Consider the following 26,204-nt stretch of genomic DNA (forward strand, 5'->3'; position numbering starts at 1 on the left):
ACAAGAAAACGAGTTAATAATCTGTATTTTACCTAAAATTCACGGTTGCTATCAAATATGCACAGATATAGTTGTTTCGGCCTTTCATTTTTATAAAATGAATTAGAAATAGGAAAATGTATAAAAAAAATGAAATTAATAGTTCTTATTACATTAGAATTAGCCATGATATTTCATTGGATTCAACTGAACGACCAATAATTTCCTTGTCCTATTAAAATTAACCATGATATAGTCAATAATTTAGAATATTATGACCACATCAAATTTTATTAAACTAAAGATTTGCACATAGTTTACAGACAAATACCTTTTTATTCTCTCTGTTACATCAGAAGCAGATTTTCGTAAGAAGTGAGCAACAATACGATTAAACAATACAAAACAAAACATGTAGAATTTGTGTTATCAATTACCTTCAGATTCAATTTGTAGAAGTATGTAGAAGACATAAATGCACAAAAACTATAATAATAAAAAAAAACTCATTTTAAATGAATTTAACAGATGATAAGAATTATTACACCAACGTACAATTTGAACTTTCTTCAAACAATTATTACACTATTGATAAGACCAACCTTTACCATTATCAATTTCAAATACAGTAGCAAGAACAGATGCAAATCCGATTGTCATTATATATATATATATATATAAGAACGCATGGAGTTTGGTTCTTTCTTGCTATAATTTTAGCTTACTCCTATGTAATTTTGACAATGAGATTGTGTTGGGTGCCTTTTGGACTTGGTTTTGACCCTTGTAAAAAACTAAGTGTTCTTAATATATTTTTTTCCTTTTAAAAAAATCCATTTTAAAAATAATTTTTCGGCGAAAAAGAGTATAGATTAATAATGTAAATGGTACCAGAAGTACCTACAACCATGTGCATAAAATACTCAGCACATTCGTATCAAATGGTTATAAATTATTTACGAGATCTTTGTGTCATAAATATTATATAACCACCATTACAGGAAACCATAAGCCCATAAAATCAATTATATGGATTGGATTTTAAAATTGAACCACTTATATTTTAAAAAAAAAAAACCGGTTAGCTTGTTTATTGACAAAATTGGTTATAGTTTAAAAGTAGTTATAAGTTGCTCCAAAATGAAAATTTAAAATTGGTTTTTTGAACTAATACTAATTTTAAATTTATTTTAAAATTTAGTTATATAGAAAATATATTTAGAACTAATTCAGTTAAAAATAGTTTTTAGCCATAATTAGTTTTAATAATTTTTAAAGTCAACTAATTGAATATTTTGTTTGATTTTGAAAGATGACATACATTTTTTTTTCATGTAAACATTTTGTTGTCTAGATTTTGACACGTCTAATGCTTAGTTTGATTAAAAATTATCAATGATATAAAAAGTCATTATATGAATATTACATACTAGAACTGGTCTCACTGTGCTTTTCACAGGTAGTTACACAGTAAAAAGTAAGAGAGAACATGTGCAGTAAAAATAAATAAAAAAGACTTTCATGGCATAACAAAGCAACACGTGTAATGTAGCTGGACAGATTTTATATATATTGAGATGATATAAATTTTTATAATATAATCAGGAATAATATTTAATTAACGCATAACATTAATTAATAAAGGGCATTCAATGTGACACAATTTAATTTTAGAGTTTAATAATCATCTAACATTATAAAATAGTTTTAGACTGATATTCAATCACAAAACAATTTTAATATAATTTTTTAAAACAATTATTATAAAAATCAATAAATTTATTATATATATGCTGATTTATAATTAATTGATGCTGTAGAATTATTCTAACACATAACATATTTTCTCTTAATTTTGGAGATTGAATTTATTCATAACCATAGTTTGTCAAGAGTTGTTCTCCAGTGAAAAATTGGACTTGGTTTTGTCAATGTTCTTGCAAGAACTAGTTGAATCACTCCATGATGCTTGATCAGAGTCGATTGTTGTTTCATGGGGATAAAAAACAGGCTTTGGAGGCATATCAATATTTTCAACCTTTCCTTCAAGCATCTCTACAACCTTCTTCATTGAAGGACGATCATTTGGTTTTAATTGTATACACCAAAGGGAAACTATGAACATCTTTTTCACTAGAATCTTATCCTCTTCTGAGACCTCTTCCATGTGAATATCCTTTTCTTCCATAAAATGATCATAGATCCAAAAGGGGAAGAAATGTTGGCTTGAGTGCTCTGTGTGAGGATTTGAGTTCCTCCTTCTACTTCCCATTTCCATCAAAAGCATTCCAAAGCTATAGACGTCTGCCTTATATGACACTCCACCAATATTTTTGTAGAATAATTCTGGAGCCATGTAACCAAAAGTTCCTCTTAGTCCAGTTAAAATAATTGACTTATCTTTGATAGGATATAGCTTTGCAAGTCCAAAATCCGAAACCTTTGGAATGAAGTTATCATCTAGAAGAATATTATGAGGCTTGATATCAAAATGTAGAATTTGCACATCACAATCTTGATGCAAATAAGCAATCCCACGAGCTATGCCAAGACATATTTCATATGTTTTGTCATAACTTAAGGAGACACTTTCTTCTTTAGAGAAAATGTATTTATCCAATGAACCATTAGGCATGAATTCATAAACTAGAGCATGCTTTTCTCCTTCAGCACAATATCCAATAAGACGCACCACATTCACGTGATGTATTCTTCCAATTGTAGCCACTTCACTGATAAAATCTTGTCCTCTAGTTTTGGATTTGGTCAACATCTTTATTGCCACATCTAGCCCGCTTCGAAGTTTTCCTTTGTATACAGAGCCGAAACCTCCTTCACCCAATTTCACTTTGAAATCTTTGGTCATTTTTTTTATTTCTCTGTATTCATACCTAATAGGATTTAGATTGCTATCTAGCAAAAAAATTTCAATGTTTTCATACATTGAATAATGTCTACGTCGCCACATATAGATATATAGCATTAGTAAAAGTGTGATTCCAAATAGCAATCTGGTTGCCAGGAATATTGCTATAGCATTTTGTTCAAAGAATTCTGCTTCACTATCCCAGCTTGTTAGTTGCTCACGATATCTTATTCTATTTACATATCCTGTAAAGATAAATATTGTTGAATGTGTGAGGAAATAAAGCATGTTTTGGTCTAATCGATAAGTTTATTCAAATATGAAATCAGTTGACAAATTAATAGATAAGTTGTATTACCCATTATAACGCTTTTAAGATAACCTGCAAAAATAAAAGACTACGTGAATAAAAAATAATAATGATATAGTAACATGAAAACAAAATAACACTTGTTCAAAACTTGTTTTTGATACACATCTTACAAAAAATTAGTGTATTATTTAAATATTTATAAATAGTCAAATATTTTAAAGTTTATATCTATTTTGGATCTAATTCAACCCAAGTCCATAGACAAATTAAAAACACATCAGTAAATCAACACCTCATGGTAACATCAACTATTTGACTTAGGGGTTACTATTGTAAGCTTGACTTGGCCATTCCAAACAAGTTCTAATCAACCTTGACCAAAGCATAAACACACAAATAGCCCAAAAGGCTAAAGAAGTCCCCTAACAACATCAATGATAGATTTCCTTATCAATTAAGGAATAATTCAAAAGACTCCTATTATTCTACCAAAAGATAGAAGGCTTATCATAAAGAAGATAATCGTTTTATCTCAAGTTATATTTTCAACAGAGACCTAAAAGGCAATACAATTCTACACTTTAATGCTATATTTGGTAGGAGAGAAAAAAATGAGAGAAAGAGAAATAAACAAGAAATAGTGTAAGTCTCACACACCTTCTACACAATATTTTAATTCAAATATATATATATATATATATATATATATATATATATATATATATATATATATATATATATATATATATATATATATATATATATATATTATTTTCATTCTCCGTGTCAAACATATAGCATAAGTATGCCTAAATCCCTAGCCAACTATATACGGCTATAAATCTGGCCTATTATGGCTTAAGCATTGGAGTCTTTATTAAATAACTTCTTCCCCGCTTTCCCAACTAGGAAGTAGGAACCAACGCACCTAGAAAGTTTGTGAAAAGAACATCGAGACTCCCATTTCTTAGGATCGGCAAAAAAAGACTATATATATTAATCAATAAAAATGGTACCAGAAGTACTCGATACAACTTACAAAGCCACCATGGCTGAAAGACCCGAAACATGAAACGTCTCATGCACCCATGGTTACTTCCTATTAACACACTAAAAAGTTAAAATAAAAGGTAACCGCTTGATAATGGACAAATGCCCGATCCTACTACAAAGCCGGACATTTGCAGCTTTCTTAAGTCCAAGAATCCAACACATTCTATTTAAAGTTTTACAGCATTAATTTCTTCCATAAACTCTTCCACAACTGCCTTATCCATTGAAAGTTCCATTACCATCTTACATTCCACCAACTTCCCAATTCCTTCACCAGCACATATGTGGTTTTAGACTACTTATGAGCCAAGGAAAAATCCCCCACCCACTTATGATTCCACATATCTATCTTGTCCCCTTCCCCTAATTTCCTCACACAACTTCGAAAGATCCCTCCACCAAAATTCTTTGCTAGTTGTCCTACCCACATGACCCCTCTCAGAGTTTTCATATCTAGATCGTAGAGTACTCTACACAACAAACTCCCCGCACAAAAAATCATTCTCCACCTCCACTTTGCTAACAAGGCAATATTAAAAAAGTGCACCTTGAGACTCCCTTAAACTAGAATGGAACAATATATATCAACGTTTGTTTTAAGGTTAAATGTAAAACCATACTTAATAAGTTCACTTGTCCATCAATCAATAAAGTCACAATCTTCTATAAAAAAAATTACTAATGCTGGAATTCTGAGTCGAACTTACTAATTAGTCAAGATAAAAATAACCTTCTAAGTAGCCAATAGGCACCAGTAATACTTGAGGTGGAGAAGATAGTACGAGAGAAATGACAAAGATGTGAGAGAGCGTGCTTACCTACTGTGTAGCCAAGAATTTGCCGCATATATTCAAGAATCTGATTACGAATTCCTAGACAACGAAAGCAAAATATTAGCATATATTATAATGAGTAAAATTATTTGTATAATAATCAGTTTCAATAACAAATTTGTCTAGAAATACTTCTAGAAAATGAGAAGGAGTATCACAAGAAGAAAATAAGAAGAAAAAAAAAGAAATTCAACTTGTTATAAACTAAAATTAATTTATACACATGTTAAAATAAAATTTACATAAACTATACAAAGAACTTTTACAAATTAATTTATGTATTTTTTCTTCCTATTTTTTTAAAAATACTTACAAAAATGTTTATCTAAACAAACTGTAATTACATATAACTGCTTCTATTGATATACATATAATAACATATTCATAAAATTAGAAAATGAAACGATTAGAATTAATCTCACAACTCTGTATTATATTATAGAAGTATAAAAAATAAAGATTTGGCAGTATGTTCTCACCGCACTTGTATGTTTGAATGCCAAAGATTTGGCAGTAGCTATCTGCACATCGAGTTTCTCGCGTGGTTTGATCGATGTAGCAACTCACACCCTTTCCGCATCGGTCCCTACAAATAACTGGAAAGAACCAAGACATCCAAATTCCGTGGTGCAGCCACTTGTTGATATCAGAATAAGAAACGTTAACCTCCCTGTTATTATATTTCCAGTTTGCAAATGTAGCAACCTTCAATCGGCACCCAACCTTGATGTCCGTCAGTGTAAACCCAAAGCGATCATCATCGTCTGTGACCAGAATGGCATAGATATGGCCTACGGAACTCGAATCACAATTACCGTTGACCTTCACAGCTACGTATCGAGGATCATCGGTGACTGGGGTAGTGCAGTTTAGAAACACCGCATACTGAGGATACCCCGAGAAACTTAACGGACCATATGCAGAATAGTTAAGACCACCGATGTAAGTGAAATTGTAGAGATTAAAGAAATAACGAGGAATTGAGCAAGCAATGTCCTCCACCACACCAGCATCGGTCAACCGGATCTCGTACCTCTTGTAATTTATTTCCTGCACGTGGAATTTCCCTGAAAATAGAGTCATTACTGTCACGTTTTCAACGCAATCTAATTCGTAATCTTGATCGCCGCAGCTGATTGGGTCGCCTTTTAGTCGAAATGGATACGTTATGTTGTGAATTTCGCCACATGAAGAATAACAGGGTGGGTGGTGGTGATGCTGCTTGGCAAGGCAAGTTTGTTGGAATAGCAGCACAAGAATTATGATAGCCAGAAAGGTAACCATTGATTGTGAAAAGAGGAAGGAAGGAAGTAAGACACACATATTGTTACCTTTATCGTCAAAGTAATGAGATGATACTTAAATATTTCTTGGTTATTGGTTAGAATCATAAATGACATAATAATTCTGAGAGTTATCTCTCGTTGAAATTTAAGCAGATGAATGTCTTTCCGTGTTGAACTTGAACTAATAATAAAGGATGTCAGCGTGACCTTTCAAGATTTTCCATCGCTTGGACCATCTCCAACCGTGTATTTGTTTTATTTATTTATCTTTTCTTATCTCTCAGCTCATTTTGTATGACTTTTATTATGTCATATTAGATTACTTTTCGAATCTATCCATTTCAATGATGTTCTCAAGTAAGAGAAGCAACTTAGAGCTGCTCTTATCCAATCTTCAACGAAGCTTCCTGTGATGTTCTCAAGTAAGAAAATCAACTTAGAGGTTACTCTTAATAATGGAAAACAAGTAGATATAGTACATAATAAAAATAACTCATTCTACCAACTAAGTGATAGTAATTTATCTCTCTTTGACCAAGTCAGTATTTCAAATCTTGATTAATTATTGGTGTAAGATAAATGGTGTTGTTGTAAGAGAAATAATTACTTTATGTGCACTCATAATTTTCAACAATTTTTTTAGATGAAACAATTTAGTATCAATACTACAAGAAAGAAAAAAACAAAAATACATTCTAAATATCTTGTTAACCACGGAAAAAAGAAAGAAGACCAAGTAAGCAAAAAACATTTTCTGGCCTGCTTGCAAGATATACCATCACCACCACCACCACCATGCTCAATTTTCAGAACTTGTCTCTCCTATTACTGGCGTTGGTGTTTCTGCCACTGAAGCTTGTGATCAGCGGGAACCAATGCACGGATAAATGTGGAGGGGTTAGTATTCAATTTCCATTTTATCTCAGAAACAGCAAGCTAAATCACACCGCCGAATATCCCCCTGGGTTCGATCTGCTATGTACGGAAAACAAGAAGACGTTGATACTTGAGCTGCCTAATGTTCCAACAAAATTGGCAGTCAGAAAAATTGATTACAAATCTCAGCAGATTCAAATCTACGACCCTGCAAATTGCCTTCCCTCTCAGCTATTGCAACTCAGCAACGCATCAATTTCTCCATTCCAATTCCCCTCATATGATTATGCTTTCAAGACTAGGCGTAACTTTTCCTTCTTCCGTTGCGATTCAATGTCGTCGTCGTGTCCTATTTTGTTACTTTCTTCTTACCTGGACGTTATTAGATTCCCTGAAATACTATCCTGCACCAAGGTGAAAGATGTTTTGTCTGCCAACTGGATGGATCAATATTCGCTTTATGACCCGACCGTGACTATAGAATGGTCGAAACCTGACTGCAAACACTGTGAAACACAAAACCAGAAATGTAAATGGAAGAATAGTACCAAAGGTGAAACTGAATGTTTCGTTTGCTCAACAAACACGACTCCCACATCAACTATTGTACTCATTGCTGCAGGTATGGAGTGTCCTTTAATTTTGCCCCATCTTTCCTCTACATCTGTGGTTGTGAACTTGTGATAATAATACAATACTTAGATTGTGGTTCTAGATGAGAAACAAAACAAAAATATATTTAAGCCTAAAATATTGTATGATCACAACCATAGTTGGTTTGTGAAAGATAATTGTGGTTTATAAAATAATTATAATATAGTACTATTAATTACAATGACAATTGTGGGTTGCATAATGCTGGTGATCTCAACAACAACAATTGCAACCATAATTTAATCCTTGTTCTTCTATGTTATTCATTTTGTCTAACATGATTTTTCACCAACAGGAGGAATAGTTGGTTTGATGCTTTTGGTACTTACGGTCACTTGCATTGTTTGTGTGTATCACTATTATGAGAAGAAAGGAGAAGATCAAGCTAGAATAGAGAAATTCTTGGAGGATTATAGGGCAATGAAGCCCACGAGATTCACTTATGCTGACATTAAGAGAATCACAAATGGGTTTAGTGAAAGCTTAGGGGAAGGAGCTCACGGAGTAGTGTTCAAAGGAATGCTCTCTCGAGAAATTCTGGTTGCTGTGAAGATACTCAACGACACAGTGGGAGATGGGAAGGATTTCATAAATGAAGTGGGAACCATAGGGAAAATTCATCACGTTAACGTTGTTCGCTTGCTTGGATTTTGTGCGGATGGGTTCCATCGCGCACTCGTTTATGATTTCTTCCCAAACGGGTCACTGCAGAGATTCTTGGCTCCACCAGACAAGAAGGGTGTTTTTCTTGGCTGGGAGAAGTTGCAACAAATTGCTCTTGGTGTTGCCAGAGGAATTGAGTATCTCCATCTTGGTTGTGATCATAGAATACTTCACTTTGACATCAATCCTCACAATGTTTTGTTGGATGACAACTTGGTCCCAAAAATCACTGACTTTGGACTTTCCAAATTGTGTCCCAAAAATCAAAGCACAGTGTCAATGACTGCAGCCAGGGGAACTTTGGGCTACATTGCCCCTGAAGTTTTCTCAAGGAACTTTGGTAACGTGTCTTACAAGTCTGACATCTACAGTTATGGAATGTTACTGCTAGAAATGGTTGGAGGAAGAAAGAATATAGATGCTGAGGAAAGTTTTCAAGTTTTGTACCCTGAATGGATCCATAATTTGCTTGAAGGTAGAGACGTGCAAATTAGTGTTGAGGATGAGGGAGATGTTGAAATTGCAAAGAAACTCGCCATTGTAGGACTTTGGTGCATTCAGTGGAATCCAGTGAACCGTCCATCCATGAAAACGGTGGTACAAATGCTTGAAGGGGTTGGAGATGAATTAATTGCACCCCCTACTCCTTTTGACATCTCTGGATCTTCTAGAACAAATGATGATGTTCCAACAAGTCGTCAGAATTTCAAGTTGGAAGTTATTGATGAAATACAAGAGTAAATAATATGAGCCACTTTTAGGTTTCCTTCAAATGTAATCTGTACTTTAATTTATAGAAATTATGAGATTTATCAGCATTGTTAATAGTCTATTAATCATGTAAACTTATTAATCTACTACTTGTTTATTGTTTCTTATGTTATGCTTCTACTATTATACTCGTAAATTTTACTTTCAACTTTTGGTCCAAAATAGAGATCGATGAATAGTCATGATACATTTTATGCTTTCTACTATTATACTCATAATTTTTATACTAAAAAGATTTATCTATCTATTAATTAAATAAAAAAAATGTAAAATATGAAATTAAGTTCGTGATCTCATTGAAAAAATATTATTATAATGCAAGATTATTGTAATGAAATTAGAGATTTCTTTGATATTTGAAAATGTAAACACTTGTTGTGATAATGGCGATTGTGTTAAAAGTTTATCAGGAAAATATTGTAATTTAATTTATTATTTATTAATTTGGTGTATTTATGTTTCTATTTTTGTTGAATTATACATTTTTTAATAAATTATACGCGTTGTTTCATTCATAGACTTGGTCGTAATAAAAAAAATTCATAAACTTGGTCAATATGTGTTTAAATTCTTTAGCTTTATTTTTCTATCAATTACTTACAAGGCAAGTAATAATTCGTCCACACCTAAAAGAAAAGTGTATCACACTTATTGGACTATTTATGTTTTGCATAAACCGTAGTTACAATATCAATGTATAGTTGTTTGGTTCGAGAAAGATTGATGAGTTCTAATCCTTGTCAAGTCCTTACACTTCAAGCTTTCGAGATCATGATATACATCAACATATTCAACCTTTAAAACCTATGTTATTTTTCTTCTTAAAAACCCGTTAAGTGTGGCTTGAGCTTGCTATGGATTAGGGAGTTAGTTGTTAGGTGGTTAATTTTGTTATATTCTTTATGACAGAATATCCAAAAGTTAGTTAGCACTTAGTATTTGAATGTAAAGCTCTTATAAAGCTTGTACTTCTTCCTTAGGCTAATAATTAAATGCTAATGATTCTCATTCTTTCTTCTTTGTTCTCTATTGCTTCCTAAACACTCTAAGTTCTATGCACTCAGGTTTGATTATAGAAAACTCGCAGTATGTGTTTATCATAACAAATTGGTATCATGAGCCTAGATTGGTTTTCATCCTTGGGGTGTTCTTCGTGAATCAAAGAATGGGTTCTACAAAGTTTGACATTAAGAAGTTCATAGGCAAGAATGATTCAGTTTATGGAGAATGAAGGCCTTGCTGGTTCAACAAGGACTGGGGTAGGCTCTTGAAGGGGAGAAGAAATTCCCACAAATCTGTCAGAGAAGGAGAAGAAGGATTTGCTCAACAAAGCGCATAGTGCACTGATCCTATCTATGGGTGATAAGGTTATGAGAGAAATCTCAAAGGAAAAGACTGCTGCTACTATTTGGTTAAAGTTGGAAAACCTGTATATGACCAAATCTTTGGTCAACAGGTTGTTCTTGAAGCAAAAGTTGTATACCTTGAAAATGCCATCAGGAAAGGCATTGGAAGATCACTTGAATGATTTCAATAAGATCTTCTTAATCTGGAAAAAAATTGAAATCAAGCTTGGTGATGAAGATCATGCATTGTTGTTACTCAAGTCATTGCCAAGTGAATTTGATAGCCTCTCGGACACACTCATATGGCAGGGACTCACTGTCATTGGAGAAAGTTTAGACTACTTTATTCTCAAAGGAATTAAAGAGGAAGTTTCAGGGAAGAGGTGATCAAGATGTTGAAGGTTTATACACCAGAGCAGGTCATAAAATAAAGATTTTAAGAACAAGAAGGGATGAAGATCCAAGTCAAAGGAGGGCAAGAAGAGGAAATGCTTCAGCTGTGGGAGTGAGGAACATCTCAAGAAGGAGTGCCATGAATATAAAAAGAAAAAGAGACATGGAGATCAGAGGAGTCACAATGGTGATGCTGCTGTTGTCTCAGAAGGGTATGAAAGTGATGAGGTTATGCGTGTTTCAGAGGTGTCAATCAAACCAGAATGGGTTCTTGATTCAGGATGCACATTTCAATGTGTCCTAACATGGATTGGTTCAGCTCATATGAGGAAAGCCATGGAGGGCAGGTCCTGCTAGGCAACAACAAGGCCTGCAAAGTGATAGGTGAAATACAATGAATCAAACTAGAAAGGGGATTGAATAGTGTGTTAGTCAAAATATAAAATCTTTTTGAATGGAAGATGTTTATTTAATAAGCAAGTTTATTAAAAACTTTCGTCTAATGACTGAGATAAGTTTTCTTAAGTATAGGTGGACTATCGTCTAATAACGTATAGAACTTATTTTTCAGTGAAAACCTTGTGTGCAAAATGTATCAATAAAAAACTTTGAAATACTTTGATGAGCTAAAGAGAGCAGTAAAATTTGTTAGAAGGAAATATTCTATAGCTGTCAACAATTTTGGAGGTCATTTGCCAAATTCTTTGGGCAATTTATCAACCCAACTTAGTCAACTATATCTTGGGAATAATCAGATGTTCGGAAAAATTCCTTCCGAAATAGGAAATCTAGTTAACTTATTTGTCTTGAGCATACTCTATAACCATTTTGAAGGGATTATTCCTAGTGCTTTTGGGAAACTTCAGAAGATGCAAGCATTAGAATTGAGTGGAAACAAGCTTTCAGGAGTTATACCAACCTCCATAGGACACTTCAGTCGATTGTTTTATCTGGGTTTGGGAGAAAATATGTTAGAAGGAAATATTCTTCCAAGTATAGGAACCTGCTAAAAGTTGCAATACTTAAACCTTTCACATAACAACCTTAGAGGAGCCATACCCTTAGAGATATTTAATCTTTCATCTCTGACTGATGCGTTGGCAGTGTCACAAAACTCATTGAGTGGTAGTATTCCAAAAGAAGTGGGTAAGCTAAAGCATATTGATTTACTAGATGTTTCTGAGAATCATCAGTCTGGTGACATTCCTGGAACTATAGGAGAATGTTTAATGTTACCTCTATTTGCAAGGAATCATTCCATCCTCTTTGGCATCACTCCAAGGTCTTCAACGTTTAGACCTGTCCCAAAACCACCTGTTTGGATCAATTCCTAATGTTTTGCAGAACATTTCTTCCTTAGAATATCTTAATGTGTCTTTTAACATGTTGGATGGTGAGGTGCCAACCGAAGGTGTCTTTCGAAATTTGGTTCAAATTTTAACATGTTCCAGTACAGATTACAACGGTCAAGAATTTAAAGCTCTAATTTTTTAGTACATGAAAAATGGAAGCTTAGAACAATGGTTGCATCCTTGGACACTAACTACAGAACATCCAAGAACATTGAATCTTGATCAAAGATTAAATATCATCATTGATGTTGCTTCTGCTTTACATTATCTTCATCATGAATGTGAGCAACCAATCATTCATTGTGATCTAAAGCCGAGCAATGTCCTTCTTGACGATGACATGGTTGCTCATGTGAATGATTTTGGCATAGCAAGACTTCTCTCAACTATTAATGGTACTCCTTCAAAGCAAACAAGTACAATTGGAATAAAGGGAACAGTTGGGAACAGTTGGCTATTCTCCTCCAGGTATGTTCTAAACTCTCAAATCAATGTTTCTTTGAATTCCCCTCTCATTTGATGAAAACTTGATATTTATAATTACAAATTATTGACAATTTTACTATATATTTTAGAGTATGAAATGGGTTCTGATGTGTCTATAAATGGCGACATGTATAGCTTTGGGATTCTTGTGTTGGAAATGCTTACTGGAAGAAAACTCACGGATGAAATCTTTGAAGATGGTCAAAATTTGCATAACTTTGTGGAAAATTCATTTCCTGATAATATTTTACAGATTTTGGACCCATCACTTGTACCAAATCATGGAGAAGCAAAATTTGAAGAAGAAAACGGTCAGAATCTTACTCCAAATGTTGAAAAGTGCTTAGTTTCACTCTTTAACATTGGAATATCTTGTTCAGTAGAATCACCAAAGGAAAGAATGAATATGGTGGACGTCACTAGAGAGTTAAGTAAAACTAGAAAAACCTTTATTGTTGGTAAGACACATGGAAAATGCCTTAATTCTTTGCATATTATTATAGATCAAATGTAGATATGTCATGCGGCTTCTTCCGCCAAATTTTAATAGCAATTCTGTTTAAGTTAAATTATTATTTTAATCTTTTATCTTATTTTTTTTCAAAATAATTATTTATCTTTTAAAAATTTTACTTTAGTTTTTTATCTTATTTATTTTATTCAAAATGATCATTTTTAAAAAAAAATTATTTTGGTCATTTATCTTATTTAAAAAGTTCAAAATAATCCTTCAACTATTTAAATATATTTAAATCGTCATCTATTTTAGTGTTTTTGAAAGACAAAAATTAAATATATTTAAATAGTTAAAGGACTATTTTAAACTTTTTAATTAGATAATATACCAAAGTAAACTTTTTAAAAGATTAAGGATCATTTTGAACCTTTTAAATAAAATAAAGAATTATTTTAAATAAAATAAATAAGATAAAAGATCAAAATAATCGTTTAACCTTCTTTTTATACTCTTTTGTTTTTTTTTATTGTATTTTTTGAATTGTTTCACACGTTAGTTTTCCTTTTCAAACTTAACAATATAATATAACTGAGATATTTAGATGCTTAATTGCATATGCTGCTGGCTTCTATTCGTGTACCTGATTAATTGCTTATGTAGTCACAATTTCATTCTCTGCCATTTTTTGTTTTCCAAAATTCTGGATGCTTAATTGCACATATTGATGAACCTTTTCTTTTAAAATTTAATTAATAACAAAATAAGACTGAGATTTCTACATGGGTAATTGCTGATGTCACCCTGCTTCAGCTATTACTTGCCCAAACAGTTATAATTTCCTTCATCTTGACATATACATACACACATATTTCTAAACTACAAATATAACATTTCTTCCTGAATTTCAGGTGTTGAAACACGTGAAGAATTCAAGTCAGCGGCTGAGATGGACACAAGGAATAAAAGTGAACACTTCAGCACTGCTGACATGAAAAAAGGAATTATAACATTTAGGATAGATGATAGAATTGAAATCAAGAAATGAGAGAATTCGTGCAGTGAGCTATTGACTATGTATCAAGTAAGCGTTGAATGATAATTGATGAAGGAGGGTATTCAGAATGTGAAAAGTGTCTTTCTTCCTTGAGTATCTTTCTTCTATTTTCCTTCCTAATTGTTTTTCCTTTTCTATCTTGTATTTGGCTATTACCTCTGTGCTGATTCAAATTCACAAACACTATTGTTCACATTAATAAAAATTATGTACTTGTCTATTAGTTGCATTTCCTGAATAGTTGACTTGCTTGAGTTGCTGCTATTGCCATTGCAAGAACTGGACGCAAACAAACCAAAACAAGAATAGCAAATGGTGGTATTTTCATCAGAGGCCATCAAACCATGCTGCTGCAGATCATGATCATAATCATCATCATTCATAAAGAATATTATACACCAGTAAATCAATGCAGACAAACAAGCTGCAATAGAAGAAAAAATGCAAGGTCGGGAATTTTTGAGTTAGCTGAAACAAAACATGGAGCAATGCTTTTCCATCTCCATGTTTATCAATAACTTGATTCTACACTTTTGAAAGCTATTTTTTTCTCAGTTACATATGAAATGAAAATATCCTCCAGCTTCAAACCTTCAAACTTTGCAGTGAAAAAATCCAATCCCAGAGCCCTTGCAGAAAGATATGTCCTTAGATACTAGTCATTGGCTTCCCATGGTTTAATATAGTCAATGCTGCAACTGCACTTGGAGTGTAATCAGCACAAGTTTTCAAATTTTGTTGTAGAAGGTTGAGCTTTATTCTCTCTGAAGGCCATAGAAGCTTGAGAATCTTTTGGGCTGCAATTATTTGTTCTTCTCCACAACCATCATCATGTAATAAATCTCTGTAGTATAGAGCCAAAAACAGGTGTCAAACATTCCAACAAAAATACTGGCTATAACTGATAAATTCTCAGCTTTCTCAAATTAGTAATACAGACGAAATAATTTGAATTTCAGCCTTACTTGAGCAACAAGGCTAAGTTAAGTGGTTTGCAAGATTGAAAGAGTGCTTCAGGAATAATGGCTTTGTCCAAAAGAATATTGGTAAGTGATATATACTGTATCTTCGCTTTGTACCAAATATACCATTCTGTCAAAATATGGGCACGATATGCCACAACACAGGGTAATCGTGCAAGCTGCAGCTCCACAGCAACTGTCCCAGATGTGCATAACGCAGCTCTACTTGCCTACAAAGCAGTTAATTTAAATTAACAAGGCACAAAGTGTAGCCTTCATGCAGTATATAGGGGACTAGGAAGCAGAAGGAAATGGCCAAACTCACAATCTAGTAAAATATTTGGACAGACAGAACCACTGGCAAAACCATTTTGGAAAACCAACAGTTATAATGTCATTGCAAGTTTAGATTCAAGTATAATTCTATAATAACTGGTCACACTATATATTGAGTAACCAAGAGTCTATAAACAAACATTCTACAATGGACCATAATAAGAACAATTGTCATAACAGGATGTCTATATCAGAAGTATTTAACCAATTTTCTACTAATGCTACATGTTTTGGCAAAAATGAGTAAAACAGTATTTGTTTTGTAAATGGCAGACTTGAGGAAGAAAGGGGCTTACACTAAAAGCATCATATCTCAGTTGTGTTGTTCCACCTGATATCAATACAACTGGCACAGGCCATCTGTGAACAGCATCAGCTATGAAATTTTCCACATGCTCATTAGGTGCAACATGAATGATTGTCATCAACTGTGGAACCATGTCTTTCATCAGTTCCACTGTGTTTGAAAAGATCGGAAGCATCCGACTGACTTCTTGCATTCTGCTTCCAGGAAGCAAGCTAATGATAGTGGCTCCTTTTAAAGTTAAAATTAAAGTGACAAAAAGAAAATTATAACTTCAATGTTAACAAAATAGTACAAACTATGTAAAAAAACAGTTTTCATGTCAGTTTTTATTTTTAAACTCTAACTTCTGCTTCAAAGTCTAGATTTTGGGACATTATGCTAAACCAAATATCCAGACCGAAAGAAAGAGCAAAATCATTAAACTGAGGAAATGGTAAGCATGAGCTCATACATTCAGTGCCAGAAACAATAAATTAGTAAACTTTTCGTACAGATAGGTATGTGAAGTTCAGGAACTTCATTGATTAGAAGTGTACCTGCTGGCACTGCATGCTTAATTCGGAAGTCTTCACCATTTCCTTCAGCCTTCCATTCATGAATCGAGGAATTGTTTCTCTGAAAATATAGCTTGCCAAATTTAGGAAAAGGAGATCATGAAATTTGGACCAAGTAAAATATAATAACAACAAAGAAGGAAAAGTTTTTGTTACAGATAAAGATATAAAAGAGAGACTGAGAACTACTTTTATAAGTTTTTTAATGATTGGAAAGGATCATGTTTAAATATGGAAGGACTAAAACTCCAAGAGGACAACAAAAATTGGCTTACTATTGTATAAGATAAAAGAATAAAAGAAAACAATCCATAAAATGACTAATAAGCACGTACAAGGTTTACAATAAAGCTAACAAGAACGTTATCAGATATTCCAAGCTCATACCAAATTCAATTCCAGAACATCTTCCAGGACTGGATGCCCAACAAATGTTGCACACAATCCATTTAATCTACAGATTTTGTCCTCATTTGGAAGTATGCACAATAAATGATCCACAAATTCCGCTAGTCCTCTGAGTCTCGTTTCACCTCCTTTCCATGCCCAGAATGATGGAGCTACATAGTGAAAGTGTGCTGGCGAATGCAACTTCTTTTGTCTATATCTAGCTGCAAAAGGCATTCCCCCATTTGCATACAGCATAACTCTCAAACCACACAGGCAGAATTTATTCCAGCAAGGAGATTAGTAGTAGTACCTCTAAGCTGTTTCAAGAACCGAAATGAAAAGCCCTTAGAATCAATAGTTAATACAACATGAGGTTCAAATAGAGCAGCAGCTTTGACAGTTTCATTCAGTTTCACCTGAAAATTAAAACATGGAATTCACATGTGTAACTGATAAAATTTCAGGTACATAAGCTTCAAATGTAATTCAAAATATGGTAAAAATCAACAGATATCCCTTCAGAAATAAAATTAGCAATGAATCAAGGAACAAAAGACATTTTCCATTATAGCTATATGTAGTGTAGTAGTATCCATGTCGAAAATATATCTTTTTAGAAACACATTTCACAGACACTTTGAATGCTCCTATCTGCATTTAACACTTTTTCTCTTGATTTCTAAACTTGTATAGCTATATAAATGGAAATATCACAGTAATTTTTCACTATATCCACAATGTATTGTATTTGGTTTAAATAACCCTATTCTCTCTTCTGATGTTGATTTTAAATTATTTTATGTTACACTAGTATTAATGCATTATAGCTGTGCAGTGTCCTATTTTCTATCCGTGCATGTAACCATTCTTTTCAGGTAACAGTAGTACCATATTCTATATTCAAGATTTCAGTTTTAACATATCGAATAAATTCTGAAGGCACATTCAGTGGAAAACAACTTGAAAAATCATAGCTACTGTTCTCGGTTTAGAAATCAAATTAATTATTATACACGAAGCGGAACATGATTACATAACACAAATCCAAGCACTCACTCTGATTCTATACAAATGTGGCAATAGCTCCCAAAGTCCCATTACAGAAATATCCTCAATGGGAAACAAAGACTGCAATCCTTCACTTGTCATCTTAACCCTGAAATAGATAAAGTATCAAACTTATATCTAGGAATTAAACTTTCCTTAGAGATATATTTTTGGCAAAAAAACAATTTTGATATCTCATCTTTTTCTTTTGTGAAGCCAGGATTCCTGGTTGAATGTTAATGACTAATTCTTCGAATTACTGAGATCCAATTAAGAAAGTTGACCTCTCTCGGGTGTTATCTATACACACAATTCTAGTGATCAATCTTTCGACCATAAGCTTAAGGGACAAAATCATTTATCAACTATATCACAATATATTAGTTCATTACTTCACTACAATGTCTCTATTAGACTAAAATAGTCATTCGATTAGTTATTTTGCACTATTAGTATTAATTTTGACTGAAATGACAAGTACTCAATAAGAGGAGGTAAAATGGGTCAGGCTAACCAGGCCGGCCCGAATCCGCCCAATGAAACATAGAGCTTGGGCTTCAATTTTTTAGCCCAAATTAAATGTAGGCTTTTTAGCCCAACTCGTCATGGCCCAATGCAGGTTAAGCCCGTAAAAACCCATTAAAAGCTCACAAAATCAGGGCTTAGGTTTCATTATTTAGGCCCGAATTGAATCTGGCACATTATAGCCTGTAACCCGCTTCGGGTCTGCCCACATTGGGCCATGTAGCCTTTTTTGCCACCTATTCATATGACCTAACATCTCTAAGTTGACCAACTTAGTTAGTGTTATAAACTGACCAAAGGACTAACTTGGTATAACAAAATCAAAGTAGAAACCTTTAAAACATAAACTTAAGATACGAAACTGAAACAAACAGGATAAGATGAGACTATAAGTGTATTTTAGCGTGTTTGTGTGTGTCTTTTTTTTTTCTTAAATATATTTTTGTTTCCTAGAATGCAATTTATTAGAGCATATGTTAGAATAACTTGTGAAAACAGTTTGCAAGGGCCGTTAGTTTTTGCTAACAGCCCCTCACTCATATCAGGCTGTTAGTCTATTAACAGATTTTCCCTCCTATTTGTTAATTCTGTTTTGTACTTAGTTTGAATAAATACTTTCTTGTAACTAACTCTATAACTAACTTTCAGATTCAATAATATCATATCCCTTTCTCTACATTTTTCTCTCTCCTTTTCTCTACATTTTTCTCTCTCCTTTTCTCTTCACTCAGCCTAAAACAATTTAAAGTTGTTTTTGTTCTTACAAATTTATTTTTAATTTTAACCTTTGTAAAATATATTTATTTTATTTTTTGTCTTTAAAATATAAAAAAAAAAACATAATTTTAAACAATATTATCTAAAGCTAATTATCATGACTAAAAAAATACAGATAAGCAAATAAAAAAATGTTAAATTCCAGAAATAAAAAATATATTTAATTCTTTTTTTTTTCTTTTTAAGAAAACTTGAAAAAAAAAGAAAGTTAACTTACCCTCCAACACCAGCGAAGCGAATAGGTAAAGGAGAGAGAATCTTAAGCGAAGCCATGAGGCGAGAAGCGATGGAATCTCCAGAAACCTCACCGGCAACAAGGAAGACCCTCAGTTCCCCATCTCTTGCAGCCATCTCTATCATCGGAGCTGCTTTCGACGATGAAACTGAGAACCATTGCACTCTCGGGATGTTCGGGTTTGGGTTTAGGTTGCATTTCCTTCTCAGTAAAGATTTTGCTCCCAACGAAATTGGAGGGATCCACTTTGAGAGCATAACAATGCGCAGGGTAAGCTTGCCCTGCTGCGCCAACGAACAAGGCAAACGCTGTGTCGTTCGTTTGATGATGGCGCCGCAGTTTCCAGGACCCAAAGGCTTAAAGTAATTCTGATATTTAAAATACAATAGGAGAAAATGGGTTATACTGAGGTTGGGCCGCCGTGGAGGGGTTCGGCGGAGGAGGGTTGGGCCGCCGTGAAGTTGTTAGACGGAGGGAGGTTGGGGGCTGACCTTCTCCTGGAAGGGGAGACGGGTTCTGGACGAAGAGAAAGAAGGGGGCGGATGAGGCTTGTGTTTTTGTGTTTAGGGGAAAATAACTTATTTTTGGGAGTGTTACAAAATAGATTTGCTCTTTTTTTTTTTCTTAGCGTTTCTTGTCTAAGTCACTAGTGAATGTAGATGTTGCTTCCGAAGGCTTTTTTTTTTTTTTTTTACCCAAATGGGTATTTTTTTTTCATTTTTTTTTAAATGGATTGTTTTTGAATTATTTATGATAAGTGATACCAAGACTTTTAAGTTTTTTAAGATTGAAGTCGTAACATCCGTTTTAATTTTTATTTTTTATTTTTGTAACGGAAGTTATAAAATTATTTACGATTTTAGTGTAATTTTTTTTATTTTACCACTTTTTGAAATCGTAACTTTTATAAAAAAACTGAATTAATAAAATTATTTATAATTTTAGTTTTTTTTATTACCACTTCAAAGAAGTAATTACTTATTTTTTAATTTGGAGGTGCATGGAAGTGAGGGGTGAGGTTGGCTACGAATTTCACTATGTGTTTTTTCAAATTTTATAATATTATATATTATTTTACGATGAACTTTCTACAAGATTTATCAAACAAGAAATCAAATATTTTAAATATTTAATTTATGTCATCATAAAATATCTCAAATCTATCACCGTAATTGTCATGATTATTTTTGCCACAACTACCATGACTACCATCACAAACACCTTTAATTGTCACCATCGTCATGATGGTTGTCATCGTTACTTCCACCACCATCACCATTGTAATTGCCTTCATGATCATGGTTATCGCCACCAACATGATTTTCATCGTTATCACCACTACCATCACCGGTAAGGGCGGAGATTATGTTGGTGTTGACGACGGTGGACATAACGATAATCATGGTGATGATGGTTATAATGATTACCTTGACATAAATTTAAAAAGTCGATAAATGACATTAAATCTTTAAAATATATTGATTTCCTCTTTAGCAAATCTTTTAAATATTTTATGTTTAAATAAAAAAATTTAATTTAATTTAAAATATTTTAATTTTTATCTTTTATTTTAATCTAACGATTAAAATTAATTATTTTTATTCTCAAATGATTCTCTCTATATATATATATATATTGTCATTTTAACCTTTGACATTTGACACACAAAAATTTTACGAGTATTTTTATAAAAAAATTAAAAAAATCTTTCACTTCAATTAATTTATAATAAAAAATTGTATACTAATTTTTTTTTTAATTTCAGCCACATTAGTCCTAATATTAGTAGCCTACTTTTTTAGCCATTTTCAAATCAAAACTCTATTAGAAAAACCTTTTGATCGAAACTCTATTAGAAAAAATCTTTTGAATGCAGATAAAGTTGAATTGCTTAAGTGAGTTTTTGGTGGGTACTAGACATTTCACAATACACTTAAAATATTTACTATTCTTTTTTCAACATGATGAGTTACATAAATGGATCTAATTAGAATTATTTAATGAACAAATAAATTTTTATTGTTAAGAAATTGTTAAGTTGCATTGCTTAAATAAACAACTCTACTAAAATAAGTAACATTAATTCAATTGCTCCAATGCTAAAACAAGTTAAGCATGGTTGCTTAACTCTAAAAACAGAGATAAACAACAACGAAAGATGCAAATCAAGAAATATAATAATTTTATTATTTTTCATAAAATAATGTTGAAGTTTCCTAATTTTATTGTACTATTTTTATTTCTACTCTACAATAAATGTATATTAGTTATATAAATGTGTAAATTAATTAAAAATTAAGTGAGAAGTAAAAAGATAATTGATAAAAATAATTAGTATTATCTTAAATTTTATAAATACAAATAAATAAAAATACTTTTAAAGAAAAACGACAATTAAAAAGAAACATAAAAAAGTACTTTCAAGTGGTTGTACAAAGCTGTTAACATAAAAATAAGCTCCTTTATGTTGTTTGTCATATGTAACCCAAATACACATAAACTAGATTGATCAATTAGAATATATCCTTGCCTATTCTTCAAAATAAGAGTAAGATGAGATAGGATAAATAATTATTTTTATCTCTGAATGTGTAGAGCGCTAATAAATTTGTTCTTAAAAGATGAAAATTAAAATTTTAGTTTTCAAAAGTAAAAAAAAAAAGTGTAACAAATCTATTTATCCGTTAATTTCTATCTATTACCGTTGATGAAAGAGTTTATGTGGCATATTCAAGGAAAAATCTGTCAGCACTCTACATATTCAGGAACAAAGATGACTATTTATCCAAAATATAATTTAATGTTCATTTTTTTTTTAAAATTGTTGCAAGCATAACATTACAATATGCACTTAAAAAATTAGAAAATAAACATAAGTTAGAACAAAACATAATAATAATCATAATATTGATTAATAAGTATAATTTATTTATTACTCCAAAAATTTTAATGTAACAATATTTTATCCAAAATATGAGACTTAAACAAATATGCATAACCATTAAGTTAATTCTTACAAAAAAATAAGACTCATTTTGTCACTACCAAATATTGTCATAATAGAAATTTCAAAAGTCACAAATAAATTATACTTATTAATCAATATTATGTTTATTATTATGTTTGTTCTAACTCATATTTATTTTTTTTATTTTTTAAGTGTTTATTATAATGTTATGCTTATAACGATTAAAAAAGAGAAAAAATGAAGATTAAATTATATTTTGGATAAATAATCATTTTTGTTCCTAAATGTGTAGAATGTTCACAAATTTATCTTGAAATGTGTCATGCAAGCTCTTTCATTAAAAGTTAACTGACGAATGAATTATACTTATTAATCAATATTATATTTATTATTATGTTTGTTATAACTCATGTTTGTTTTTCTATTTTTTAAGTATTTATTATAATGTTATGCTTGTAATGATTAAAAAAGAGAAAAAATGAAGATTAAATTATATTTTGGATAAATAATTATTTTCGTCCCTCAATGTGTAAAATGTTCACAAATTCATCTTAAAATGTGTCATGTAAGCTAACGGACGAATGAATTTGTCATATTTTTTTTAGTTTTGAGAATAAAAATTTGAATATTTATTTTTAGAAATAAATTTGTTGTACATTGAAGACGGAAAATAAATATTTATCCAATGAAATAAATTCTCTTTTCCATCTCTATAATGTTGAATAGGGAAACGTACGTGTCTAGGCTTTAATGATTTACGTTTTACTTTTACTTTTGATGACTTATGGGAACTGTGTAATTAGCTTGCAGACTTTGCAGGTGAAGAGCTATAAGACTTGCCTTCTAAGCCAGGGCTAATAAATTACTCTGCTTTCCTTTTTTTACCATGTAAAAAGATAGGAAACCAAAACCATACTATGTGAACCTCTTTTGGACCAACCAGGGAGCAGCAAACAACAGCTACTGGTAAAACATAAGGCAACAGTGAGTAATTGAGTATGAGGAGATGAGGAGGTGTGAAGCTCCAGAGACATAAACAAAAGATTATATTAACACATTTTATAATTAATTTTTAATTTTTTATTAGTTAAAAAATTTATTTGATTGTTTAATAAATAATTTTTAATAATTTTAGTATTTTTGAAATATTACTTAAATTAGTATTTTTTAAATATTATTTTTTATTTTTTTTATTCTTAATATATTTATTAAATTTTTTTCTTACATTATTAAATAAATAATTTTATTGATTTTTTAGTTATTTTATACTTTTCAATTCAATCACTTATGATTCAATAAATTAGTTTTTCAACTTTTAATTATTAACTTTAAACTTTTAATTAATTTTTTTTATTTTCAGATAATTTTTCGATTAATTTTCAATAATAACCAGAAAAAAAGTTCTGCTAGATAGTAGATAGAGAGGAGCTTCAAAAACTGTGCCACTTGTCAAACTTGTCAAAAGTAATTGGAAGCATCTATTATTTCATTGTGTTGTGCGGCCTTTTCAAATTCTAACATTTTAGTGGACAATATCTTACCAACCATCCCAAAGTGACATTTTCTTTTAAATATTCTTTTCATCAGAATTTAAGATTATCTTTTGGCTCTTTCTAATAAATAAAATAAAATTGTCATTATATAATTATAATAAATCCATATTAATTTGTTGTCCTTACTATATAGCTCACAACTCTGAGTCATCAACGTCATTGCGGTAAACACGGATAAATTAAAATACGGAGACAGGAAGTTGCCAAGAAATTAAAGCCATGTATTTAATGTTTATTCTAAGAGAATATGCATTTTGCATCAGATTTGATATATATCTTTTTTTTTTCGAGACAAGATTTGATATATCCGACATTTACTTTTTGGTTTTTGCACATAACTACAAATGTAGAAAAGTATGTGTCCATTTTCGATATATTTAAAATAACGATTTCTTTGTTCGTTTTATTGGGAATGAAAAAATTACTATAGAAGATACATTTCGGTAAATGGTTTGCAAGTTGATGATTATCAAATTGAGAAAATTGAAGGGTCAAGAACGTGAGTCAAACTAATACGAATAATTTCATCTTACTTTATGTGCAAAATGATGACTTGCTATAATTATATAATGGTAAGCCAAAACACCGATGCTAAACTCAATTTAGATTAATCTTTAGTTTGAGTTATTAATATTGTTGAAGACAGATGTGAGGGAATTTGTAGACTATTACAAATTTATATGAGTCTATTATGAAATTATTCAGTTTATTTCGAGTTTGTTAAAAAATAGATTTATTTTTGTTTTAACTCGCATAAATCAAGTAGACTCGTAAACTTGTAAGAATATATAAGTTTATTCTAAAGTTTAACAACTATGACATAGGTTATCCATGCCAACGTAAAATGAAGGCGGTAATGCTGATCCACTACTCTCTTTGTCTCTCATATTGCAAATTTCCACATCAAAAGGTAAAAAACCAAATATTTCAAGCATTAGCTATATACTACTACTTTATTTGTTGTTCCTGTGTTGTCCTTTACTCGTGGACCACCTGCACTCCACTACTAGAAAAATATAGATCGTGTATATGCAAAAGTTTCCTATATACCCCTCAAAAGGATAGGGTAATGAGAACCAAGAATATAAATATGCATAAACATATAGTAGTAGTATACAACTACACACCTATAGTTTCAACTGAAACCAAGACACTTTGTTTAGGAGAAGGAAGGAGAGAGAAGAGAGGGAAGAAGGGGGTGGAGTGTGTGTTCCAAGACACAATGATTACATGGTCTTGGGGAAGCAGAAAGTGTGGCGTGGACATAGTCACATACTACTAGCAAAGAGTATGGAAGAACGTGGGGGCTTGACCGAAGAATGAAATACTAAAAGGAAACGCCAATAGGGAAAGTGCAAAGCCTAAAAATGACCCCCAAAAGAAGGAAAATGAATTAGTGAAAGTTTATTTTAACTAGTATTCCGATTAAGAAATTAAAAAAAGAAAATCATTATCGTGAAAATAAAATAATATAATAAAAAATTATGCACAACATAGATTTACATATTTTAATTTTTTTCAGTTTTTTTAACTAATATCCTAAGGATATTAATTAACATTTCTCTTAATGAAACTAACATAAAAAATACATGCAAAAACTAAAACATTAACTATATATAAAACTGAACTAGTAACTGGAAATTTTAAAAAAAATGGAAAAAGAAAGAAAAGGTTAAGCTAAGCTTTTTTATCATGATGATAACTATTCAGCCTTTTTGGTCCTTGGTCGGTCGACAATCTGTGTTGTGCTCACTCTGTTCATGTTTGTGTTTCCCATCCACATCTCTCTCTCTTTCCCTCACAGCTAGTATATTTGAACCAATCAGAAGCAACCAAAAATTAGTGTTACTTTGTGAGATTATAATATAGATTTTACTACCAACGGTCCGCATGAGTAAGTGGTTCATGATCAGAATTTTATTTCACTCATGATATGAAATAAATCGGGTAAAGAAATATTTACTTTATCAGCATTCAATGTTTTTGATAACAATTTATCATTATTTTGACAAAAATACTAATACAATAGTTAAAAAATACTATGGATTTTAGTATATATGATTATAAAACATAACATATGTTAACAATTATGCTTAAGACATTAGTTAAATAACTAAAAAGATAACTTTTTTTTTTATTGAAATATATAAAATTATAATTTCTATTAT

General features: G+C 31.5%; 3 protein-coding genes and 1 pseudogene across 3 annotated transcripts; 2 read left to right on the forward strand and 2 right to left on the reverse strand.

Moving 5' to 3' along the window:
* Positions 1 to 1,746: 1,746 nt before the first annotated feature.
* Positions 1,747 to 6,484, reverse strand: LOC114385904 (LEAF RUST 10 DISEASE-RESISTANCE LOCUS RECEPTOR-LIKE PROTEIN KINASE-like 2.8). Its single transcript, XM_028345940.1, has 4 exons — positions 5,524 to 6,484; positions 5,030 to 5,083; positions 3,204 to 3,227; positions 1,747 to 3,090 (listed from the first exon to the last, which is right to left on the reverse strand). The coding sequence occupies exons 1-4, from the start codon at positions 6,365 to 6,367 to the stop codon at positions 1,868 to 1,870; spliced, it is 2,145 nt and encodes a 714-aa protein (XP_028201741.1). The 5' UTR covers positions 6,368 to 6,484; the 3' UTR covers positions 1,747 to 1,867.
* A 492-nt stretch (positions 6,485 to 6,976) lies between these two features.
* Positions 6,977 to 9,414, forward strand: LOC114385925 (rust resistance kinase Lr10-like). Its single transcript, XM_028345957.1, has 2 exons — positions 6,977 to 7,828; positions 8,156 to 9,414. Exons 1-2 carry the CDS (start codon positions 7,126 to 7,128, stop codon positions 9,262 to 9,264), a joined length of 1,812 nt encoding a protein of 603 aa, XP_028201758.1. The 5' UTR covers positions 6,977 to 7,125; the 3' UTR covers positions 9,265 to 9,414.
* Positions 9,415 to 11,644: 2,230 nt separating this feature from the next.
* Positions 11,645 to 13,385, forward strand: LOC114372469 (annotated as a pseudogene).
* Positions 13,386 to 14,678: 1,293 nt separating this feature from the next.
* On the reverse strand, positions 14,679 to 20,128 carry LOC114385946 (probable lipid-A-disaccharide synthase, mitochondrial). Its single transcript, XM_028345976.1, has 8 exons — positions 19,498 to 20,128; positions 17,988 to 18,087; positions 17,242 to 17,347; positions 16,929 to 17,152; positions 16,524 to 16,602; positions 15,977 to 16,215; positions 15,348 to 15,574; positions 14,679 to 15,226 (listed from the first exon to the last, which is right to left on the reverse strand). The coding sequence occupies exons 1-8, from the start codon at positions 19,770 to 19,772 to the stop codon at positions 15,031 to 15,033; spliced, it is 1,446 nt and encodes a 481-aa protein (XP_028201777.1). The 5' UTR covers positions 19,773 to 20,128; the 3' UTR covers positions 14,679 to 15,030.
* Between the last annotated feature and the right edge of the window lie 6,076 nt (positions 20,129 to 26,204).

The sequence above is a fragment of the Glycine soja genome, chromosome 2 (assembly GCF_004193775.1).
Source record: "Glycine soja cultivar W05 chromosome 2, ASM419377v2, whole genome shotgun sequence".
NCBI lineage: Eukaryota > Viridiplantae > Streptophyta > Magnoliopsida > Fabales > Fabaceae > Glycine > Glycine soja.